This window comes from Toxorhynchites rutilus, chromosome 2, assembly GCF_029784135.1.
Source record: "Toxorhynchites rutilus septentrionalis strain SRP chromosome 2, ASM2978413v1, whole genome shotgun sequence".
NCBI lineage: Eukaryota > Metazoa > Arthropoda > Insecta > Diptera > Culicidae > Toxorhynchites > Toxorhynchites rutilus.
In genome coordinates this window covers 121,707,091-121,717,899 of record NC_073745.1, presented here as the reverse complement: position 1 = coordinate 121,717,899, position 10,809 = coordinate 121,707,091, and the positions used below count along the sequence as shown (strand labels likewise).

At 36.1% G+C, this 10,809-nt stretch overlaps 1 protein-coding gene across 2 annotated transcripts in view; it reads left to right on the top strand.

Annotated features, from left to right (window-relative positions):
• Nucleotides 1-1,668: 1,668 nt before the first annotated feature.
• Nucleotides 1,669-10,809, top strand: part of LOC129769456 (leucine zipper protein 1) — a 43,823-nt gene continuing 34,682 nt past the window's right edge. For both annotated transcript variants that reach the window (XM_055771743.1, XM_055771744.1), the window contains exon 1: nt 1,669-1,954. In XM_055771743.1, the coding sequence (XP_055627718.1) occupies nt 1,761-1,954 (194 nt within the window). In that variant the 5' untranslated portion in view covers nt 1,669-1,760. The remainder of the gene's footprint in view (nt 1,955-10,809) is intronic.

Below are 10,809 nucleotides of genomic sequence, written 5' to 3'. Positions count from 1 at the left end.
AAAGGAAATGTCATTATTGGATTGAATTCCCAAAGAACCGTGGAATGTTGTATAACTTGGCCGTATGGGTTTGACAATCGGTAGTCGACTTAGCGGTATATATGTCAGTGAGGCATTATGTTGGTTCAACTTAAGGGCTTGAATTGATATCCATGGAACACGTGTGAGGGTTGTGCTTTAATTTGTGAAACATGTAGATTCTAGCTCATGATTCTCGCGTTGTGAATTTCTACAGCTTAAATTTTGGTCTGATTGGTTTGTCACGTGCCTTTGAGTGAGACATTTCATACAATTCTCATTTGACCTCACCAATGAACGACCAAGCTTACCAAGAATATTGCCAATTGCATACCTCATATCGATCGTTTCACATGGGGAACATTATTAACATAATCCGGCAGTTTCCTAGGTGAATAATGCACATCTGTCGTAACATGTTCCGCGTAGTGCTAAGCGCTCGTTGTGTGTCCAATGCCCATGCGCTAGAATTTTAAACTGGCAAATTACTGAAACCGCGTGGATGGTGATTAATGAAAATTACTATATAACCGCCCCAAATGGTAGACTCGATTCAGCTGCCCACTCCCTGGAACGGGAAAAAAGTAACAACAACCCGGTATCAACAATAAGCAATTTTAAATCAATATCCCCTGAGACTATTTCGATGACTAAACATGTGAATATGTTGAACATGCAGAAGAATGAAAACAGTTTACCATGCCCCGAAGGAAACAGTTGCAAAGCGGGTGAAGGCAAAGGCGAAGAGAACCACAGAAGCAGGAGCAAATAATTAAATGTAGAAGGGTAGAAGTTTTTTTTAAGAATATCATTCTGCAAACGAATCGCTGGAAGGATTTCCTTTTTAACATACGATTGTAGGACAAAGGTCCGTGATAACATTCAATCCCAAAACACAGTATGATGTGAGCATTCTATTACTTGGCCACGTCGAATTGTTCAAATTCGACATTCTTCTTTCTACTTCCATTTGGCTCAGTTTTTTAAATCTAAATATATCGTAACGAAAAGATATTTTTTATTCCAAAAAACAAAACTAACAACAGACTCAATTGTCTCCATAAATTTTCCAATACCTACGACTACTATCGATTGCGTACAAATAAACTAACGCAATCTCCTAAAACGATCAGCGGCAAGTCCGCATAGCATTCGCTTGACACATTTCGCAGACAACCCGTGGTAAATTGATTTTCTACATTCTAGAGCAAACAAACTAGCCTTGATGCTCCACTATCATTTCACTTCCAGGCCGAAATTTGTTTATCATAAAAATAAAATATTTTCTTTGCCATAAACTTTCCGTTTTGCTTTACGACCCGCTGACACGCAAGCATAACCGCATGGTTAATCATTTTTCGTGTGGCCAAAAATGAACCAGCCAAAAACCTGGAAGCCCACAGGACAAGATACGTTGATGTGCAATGTACCATCTACCAGCCATCGGCAAAAAATAATGCAAATGTCTTCTAGGGAGGCACGAATTCCGTTACGCTGGGAGCATAATTGGCGAACACGCTAGCTCTGTTGTCAAGGAGTTGTTACCTCCGACGAGGATAGTTCAGTTCGTCCCGTTTAAGGAAACTATCGAAGTGAGATGCTATAAAAGAGGGTACCGATTCCCTGCTAGTCCTTTAGTTGACGGAAATCGCGCGGTGTGTTAAGATCGAAAAATCGTGGAATCCGGTGGTGTTTTTAAGTGATTTGAGAAACATAAAAAAAGCAGAATCGTTGGAAGAACGATGAAAACTGGATATGGATTGTCCACTGGCGACTCACTTGGATATCTTGGATACTCGGCGAAGCCTTACTCATCTTTGCCATATAGTGGAACCACAAGCAAAGGACATACGTCGTTGACGAGTGGTTTAAAATCTTCGAAATACAGCAACGATAAAGATGCAATTTCTTCACGTGTGAGAAAACCGAAAACGAGGCAAGGATGAGAACATGTGGTTTGTTGTGACTTAAACTCACCCTAACTAACTAACCTTTTGCCCACGGGATTTAGGATTATTCTATTTGCAAACCGGATAATTCTGACCAGCTTCTTACTATATGCCATTCGATAGCTTGGCTCTAACGGATTACCTGCATCTAGGAAAGTAATCTGTAAAATGGTTCACGGGTTTAAAACAAATGGATAATACCTTATTTATAGTTTTAATGTGATCATTGCATTCCGTATTCCGAGAGATGAACAATTTGTGCAAAGTTATTTTGAGAGGGTCATTTTTCAAATTTTTATTTCTGACGACTAGCGCGTGATTCGTAACATATGTCAAAGTAAAAATCATGCACATCATGGACATCATGGACAGATTTACATGTGAGCATCGTAGAAAAATGATTGAACTTTATTATGAAAATTCGAGCTCTGTAGAAAATGTGTCTTGCAAACTTAGACAATTTTATTGAACAACGAAACTCACTTCTGATTGGATACGTCAACAAGCATATTTGTTATATTTGATTTTCTGAGCAGCCAACTTTCAATGCATCCAGAAAAATGCACTGTTTGGTGCACTGTATGAATAAACTACAAAATTTCTCAATCCGACAGTTCTTATAGCAGAAAATCAGTATTACTCAGATCCGATGATCGATTCCTGAGTCAAATCCTGAAATACGAACGCCGAATCATTTTTTGTCACTGCTCAAAATTCGCTGAATAAATATTATTTTAATATTATATGTTTTACGAATTTCCCGATTTATTTCAATAGATTCTTAGACATACAAACCTATCGCAGATCAAATCACATCAAACCTGAGGATAATTTGATGATTATAATTTGAATAAAGGATAATAATGTCGCCAAAGTTGATTCCAATTGAAAAAATTGACTCCAATCGAGCAAACTTATCATTGTAGAACGATTGCGTAATCATTTATTTTTTTCGATCTCACTTCTCACTGTAGTACCAAATAGCTGTTGCCGTTTTTTTTTATTTTTCCTTCGTTCTGAAATGTTTTCCAAAGTATTCTATCATTATAATTTTGGTGAAAATAGACTCAATGATATATAGACGACGCAGAACTGATCAGCCGTTCTTCTGTGATGATGAGTTATACGTACGTGAGAAATCCTCGTTTTAAACACTCTACAAAAAAAATTGCGGAACAGAGTGCGAAGACGAAAATTTTCAATGATTTTTGAAATGCTGTACCTTCGTGAAAAATCAACGCATATCGATGAAATGTGCATCATTTTAAAGCTACTTTCACTTTCAACTTTTTCAACTTTCAGGTATAAAAATTTTTTACGTACATATTTTTATCTTAGAGTGTGTAAGTGTAGTGGGCAACAATATCGGGAGGAAATGAACAGTCGATTTTTCTTTGTTTTTTCAAGAATATTCTGGACTAACAAAATTTTTGCCAACCAACTCAAGCAAATCCAATTAACCTTATCAACCAGATTTCATTTGGTTCCTAGAACGTACCTGTAGGACATTTCCACACAGAAATATTTCAGTTTGAATGAAAAAATACCCCTTCGTCTTTGACAATAAATAATTCAATAAACAACCACAAACCGAAAGGCAGATTTGAAAACTCCAATAAATTCTGCACAAGGATAATTTGTTACTTCGATGAAAAAAAAAAAAAATTTGTTTGCATTGATTTCAAAAAAATGCCAAAAGCAGGATTTTTATAGTGCTTTACAAAATTTACTGTAATTCTGCAAATATCGTAGTAAGTTCTAATGTTTCCAGGCAAATTTTTAGCCTAGTGTATTCCCTAAACATCTATAAACGTTTCATATTGATACGTTAAGCCGTTTTTTCCAGCCGATTTTTCAAAGTTGGGAGTAAATTAAAGAAGCATTCAATCGCAAATCGTATCACAAGTACAAAATTCTACGCGACTCTCAGAATGAACGATTCGTAATTTTCGTTTTTATGAGTTGAGTTTTTGGCCTTTTTTTGAAATCGATGCAAAAAAATTTAAATATTTTTTTTTCGTCAAAGTAACAAATTATTCTTGTGAAGAATTTATTGGAGTTTTCAAAACTGCCTTTCGATTTGAGGTGCGATGGTTGTTTATTGAATTATTTATCATCAAAGACGAAGGGATAATGTTTCATTCAAACTGATATGGAATCAATGAAAGTTGGTTGATAAGGTTAATTGGATTTGCTGTTAAGTTGGTTATCAAAAAATTGTGTTAGTCTTGAAAAAATAAAGAAAAATCGATTTATCATTTCTTCCCTATATTGTTGCCCACTACACCTACACACACCAAGATGAAAATATGTATGTTGAATATTCTAATACCTGAAAGACGTAGCTTCAAAATGATGACAATAGACAAAGTTAACAATAGAAGAAAATTCGGTACATTTTACACTTTTTCTTTTAAAAAAGCGAAAATTCAAGCCAGACCACAGAAATTGTGAGAGGCGTTTATGGTACCCATACTATAAACAGTAAACAGTAAAATACGTGGTAACAGTAACAGTAACAGTAAAATACGTGGAGTTTTATTTTTTCATTGCAATTTATTTCTTTGATTTTTTTATACTTTTTTTTTATTTTTAGTGCAGTTAACTGAACAGAAGAGATGTTGTGTTCCATCAGGACAACGCAGGGCCACACAACTCCGGCAGCTTGATTGTGATGGTTTAATGCTTCGACCATATAGTCCTGCGGACCTGGCACGAAGTGATTATCAATTTTTCTCGCATTGCAAAACATCTTAAGTGATGAGAAATTGGAATCATGAGAAGATTGTAAAAATCTATTGCTAGAATTTTTCGCCAAAAAAGACTAAGACTTCTATTGGAGAAATATAATATTATAAAGTTACCTCTAGAATGGCATCAAATTTTACAACAAAACTGTGCATAAAGGGTGTGTCACATCAAATTGCATCACGGAAAAAACGCTGTAGAAATTCGCCCAGTAGACCGATCCTTTTGAAAATTTTAGACAGTAAAATAAAAACTATTAAACAACTTTTGGCATTTTCTTTTTATTCATACTTCGAGCCCAAGCCCGTATGCTCGCACCTTCCTCTTCACCCCGTCCATAAAGTTCTGTACAACATCAGGTTGTAGTTTTTTTTTAACAGAAATCCATTTTCTCTTGAAGTCCGCCTCCGATTTGACAACTTTTGGGTTCTTCCGGAGGGCCTGCTTCATAATCGCCCAATATTTCTCTATTGGGCGAAGCTCCGGCGCGTTGGGCGGGTTCATTTCCTTTGGCACGAAGGTGACCCCGTTGGCTTCGTACCACTCCAACACGTCCTTTGAATAGTGGCAGGAAGCGAGATCCGGCCAGAAGATGGTCGGACCCTCGTGTTGCTTCAATAGTGGTAGTAAGCGCTTCTGTAGGCACTCCTTAAGGTAAACCTGTCCGTTTACCGTGCCGGTCATCACGAAGGGGGCGCTCCGCTTTCCGCAAGAGCAGATCGCGTACCACACCATATACTTTTTGGCAAACTTGGATAGTTTCTGCTTGCGAATCTCCTCCGGAACGCTGAATTTGTCCTCTGCGGAGAAGAACAACAGGCCCGGCAGCTGACGAAAGTCCGCTTTGACGTAGGTTTCGTCGTCCATTACCAGGCAATGCGGCTTCGTCAGCATTTCGGTGTACAGCTTCCGGGCTCGCGTCTTCCCCACCATGTTTTGCCTTTCGTCGCGGTTAGGAGCCTTCTGAACCTTGTATGTACGCAGGACCTCCCGCTGCTTGGTCCGCTGGACGAATGAACTTGACAAATTCAGCTTATTGGCGACATCCCGGACCGAACTTCTCGGATCACGTCTAAACTGCTTAACTACGCGCTTGTGATCTTTTTCACTGACGGAGCATCCATTTTTGCCGTTCTTCACCTTCCGGTCGATGGTTAGGTTCTCGAAGTATCGTTTTGGTACTCTGCTGACCGTGGATTGGACGATTCCCAGCATCTTACCGATGTCTCGATGTGACAACTCCGGATTCTCGAAATGAGTGCACAGGATTAATTCACGACGCTCTTTTTCGTTCGACAACATTTTTCCAAATTTACGAAAAATTGACAGTGAAGCATGGCCAACGTGATCTATACACTCTTATCTGATTATAAGCGAAAGCTGAAGATATAGTTCCTAAAAATTAAATTTCTACAGCGTTTTTTCCGTGATGCAATTTGATGTGACACACCCTTTATTTGACCAAAAATAATGGAATACTTTTTCCCCAACCTGATATATATGATTCCTAAAACAAAGTTATTTTATTTAATTATTTATTATTTTCAAAGCATTTTTTGGAAAAGGCGTATAAAACTTTTTTTTATCCAAAAACGACGTTTTCGAATATCACTTTTTTTCTTTCTAATAACGTCAATGGTTTCAAGTTTTACCTGACTTGATGCAGTTGAACGTGAATATCACTTTCTTTGGAACGTCTTCAACATTTCTGATAGATATTGAACAGTTATATCATTGTAAATTAGTAAATGAAAATAACTCGAACATTACAATATGAATTTCTTGGATGAGCTTTTGAAATTACATTGCAGTTAGTTTACCTTCTACTAACGTGAACGGTTCGTTTTGTGAGATTGAACTTTTAGCTTCTTGCAATCAAAAATGTAATGAATATCACCTAAATATAGAAAGACAGGAAAAGTTAATCTACCTCGTACTCCTCCATATAAGGCAGCAACTTCTCCTGAGGGTACTGCTTTTGATAAGTTTCCTCGTTCATACTTGGAAAAGACATGAAAGCTTAATATTTCAATTCGCAACCAGTTTCAAAGGTGGAACTATTTCGGGAACTTTGACCTCATTTTTAATTTGTTTTTTTCCGCTGGTAGAACGAGTTAAAAAATTCTTCTCCGATTTCTTCTTTAGTATGATCCAATATCCGCAAATCCGCAAATTTTCAATAAAAACTAAATCATTATATAGAGATAAACGGCATGATTCGCAATTTTTTTAAGATGTATTCATGAAATTTCTTGTACATAACGGTATAACACGGCAAACATACTAAAAGGTTCTATTTACTATAAAAAATACATTAGAAATAATTTTTTTAATATCTCGAGAATGACTGTATTTAGATGTAGATTGATACAGAGCTTTTTTGTTTCAAATCACATCAGGATTCATAATTTATGGCTAAAATTGATTGTTAACATACAAAAATTCCAGGTTTCGAAAATTAATAAAAATTCGATGTTTTACTGTTCGTCAAAAATAGTTTTACCATCTTGTACTCATTTTTTTTATTTTTTTACATGACTTCTATTACATATGAAACAAAATTTAAAAAATTAGAAATACAAATTTTAGATAATGCAAATTGAGGTTTCTTTCGTAAATAAAAAGAGTACTATTTTTTATTCTCAGTATATATTTTTTCACGTTTAAACATCAATACTCTCCATACAACATACACTCCAGCACCAATTCTGATATCCATTTTCGAAGCATGAAGTGAATACACTTTCGATGTCAAGAAACTCACATAATGCAATTTCTTTTGACGAAAGTGAATATTCTTTTCCACAAGTGTATGTAACTGACTTGCCTTGAAAATCTCTTAATTAGCTTAATTAGCTCTTAATTAGCTTTGATTCTTCATTTTGAATCATGGCTGGAAAATCCCATCTGGACCTACAGATTTGTAAGGTTGGAATGATCTCACCGTGTTTTCTACTTTGACTCTCGTGAAAACCAATCCAGCAACTATGTTTGCAACCTTTTTTGCACTTTCAAGTCTTGTGAGACACCTTCGAGAGCATCAGTTATCAGCAATGTTAACATATCTACAGAATCATCTGTAGTTATACACATGTTTCAGATTTTCATACAGATTTACAGATTTTTCAAAATAACGATCCAATTAGTTATGGCTTGATCACAATAATATTTTTTCCCAACTCACCCATTTTTATTCATATTCAAATCAGTCTGAATGAGAATCAATTTGGCATTCATGTGTAGCGTGTAATACTGCTTTCTCATGTTCAATCTAAGGCGAAAAGATGCTAAAGTCTGCGTCATCGGCTAGCTTTACAATGAACAAAAAACACTGTTTATCTTTTTCGCCATTTTGTAAATTGTTGTGGAGTAAAGATTGTCCAATTTGAGCTGAGATAACTGTATGGCTCTCTGTTAGATCGATGTAATGGTGAAAAGAATTTATTTTGTTTTAACAATTTTGAAGGAAAAAGGAAAAAATTGGAAAAACTGAGTCACCACATTTTCTACAGTAATAAACAATTTGAAACTGCTTTCGGGCTTGGTAATCTGATAGAGTTAATACCTTCACACCACCGTTGATATCGGAATTGTACATACATCATCGCAAATTATATATTGAACTAGCTAGCCCGGCAAACTTCGTCCCGTCCATTTACTTGATTAATTCTCTAGTAATGCAGAAATTTGTGTTTTATTTGTATGGCAGCCACCCCTAAGAGAGGGGGGAGGGGTATCTAACCACCATAGAAACATTCATTGCACCCTAAAGTTTCCATATGCCTAATTTGGTTTAATTTGCTTGATTAATTCTCGGGTAATGCAAAAATTTGTGTTTCATTTGTACGGCAGCCCCCTCTAAGAGAGGGGGAAGGAGTATCTTATCACCATAGAAACATTTATTGCATCCTAAAACCTCCACATGCCAAATTTGGTTTCATTTGCTTGATTAATTCTCGAGTAATGCAGAAATTTGTGTTTCATTTGTATGGCAGCCCCCCTTTGAGTGGGGGAAGGACTGTCTAACCATCATAGAAACATTTATTGCACCCTAAAACTTTCACATGCCAACTTTGGTTTCATTTGCTTGGTTAATTTCCGAGTAATGCAGAAATTTGTGTTTCATTTGTATATTGTTTATGCATGTATCACAAAAATAATTAGTTTCTTTCTTTGTTTCTTTGTTTTTAAGAGGCTTTAAACTTTGCAGTTCATTCGCCTCTAAATAATTAGTTTGGCATCTTTCGTTTTTTTATCTTTCTGTTTGAACATACAAAACAATCCTCTTTACATTTATACAGTGCCGCAATACATGGAGTTTCTCATTAATGATTTCCTCGAGTACGGATGACAACTTATGTTTATACTGAGTACTGTTATCCAGTATCCATAGTTGCACCGTTTTGGTTGGTGAATAAGTTCACAAGGCCTTAAAATTCGTTTAGAAAAAGTGTGAATTGATACATTGTTGCATAGATATTGATATTATAGTATACTTCTTTACTGTGGTGGCTGAGAGCAGACAAACGACAACGACAAAGAAAAAAAAATATTATGACTCGTTCGACTGATCTTTTGCAAAGGTCTTATTTAGTCTTGCAACGATGGAGGTACTTTCAATGCTTTTGCTGTTCTGTGCCCAGAATTTTCGTTTAGATCGTCTTCATTTTCTGCTGTATTCGGTGCGGGCTCTTGTATATTGTGTAATTAAGACCAGTAATTTTAACCCTATTGAACGGTTTCCGCACTGTTTCACGAATCAGTTCGAGCCTTTAGTTCCACCAATGAACTTTTTTTGTCGACTCTCTTTATTTGACAATTACTTTTGCAAACAGAGACTATCGTTTTGTTTAATTCATTTGGAGCCTATTCAAGCTGCTTAATCAACCTAATTCTTGTATGAAGAGTATTTATTTAAATTTATTTAGTATTTGAATTAACTAAGACAGCAGCTCTTGGGGAATGATGCTTGTGATCGTACAATAACTTACATGAACCTGTTTGAAAACCTATTACTCTTGCTTTGTGGACTCTTGAATTAGAGCTAAATCCAAAGCGTATTTAATGAACTTCCTAGATAACACACTCGACGCTGCTTTAGCGTGAAGAAGGTTCATTAGCAGAACCTTAGTGTTCCGTATTAGATTCCAACCTTATCCACTCACTTGGTACGTTTAGGAGTATCAGAATCCAATATGTTTGTTGTTTGAAAATTTTCTTCAGTTTTGTGCGTTTTCCAGTATCCGAATTCGCTTTGGATCCAGGGTGATGTTGGCCTTGTGGAAAATTAACCTTCTTTACAAAGCTTAATCGAAGTTCCAAAACCACTTACTTATCTACTCCTTACTCAAAAACGACATCAACCACGAGATGACCCGATGATGACCAATCTATACGACGTCTCAAACGATGCGTGGTACCCTGTAGCATTCATACTTGTTCGAATTAACTGTTCAGATGGACGATTATGTCGATTTTCGAATGAACGAAAAGCGCGATGAGTTTTTTGTACCGAATCATGGGTTTCGTATAAAAAAAACTATACATATAAAAAATTATACAAACTTAAATTAACTCTGAGAACATACGGCACTGATGGGGTCGGCCTGCTTCAATTCTTGTGTTAACTGAATCGTGTATGTATGGAGACCCAAATCTTTCATAAAATTCGATACAGTGTGACTATAGAGATGAAGAGTTCGTCAGAAAGGTGTCCAATTTAGGTGCTAGTGATTTTCCAACTCTTTCCGTAACATCATATTTTCCCCTGATCGCTCGGGCCGAAAAATGTACATATATATCTTACTAGCTGACCCGGCAAACTTCGTCTCGCCCATTTTTTTTTGTAATCAATACCTTCAGACATTCACGTTTTCTTACTAAGCGCAAGTTCATGGGTCCAATGTTCATTGATTGATCTTTTAATCGACCCTGTTGAATTTTCCTTTTACTACAAAATTCCTAGTACTTCTACCAAAACTCATCGTTATAATATCAAATTATTTTCAGACATAATTCTCGTTCAAGATTTTTCAACCACATGCAAATAACATGTTTCTTCGTTACATGGAATAAATGTTTGATACAGAAAAAA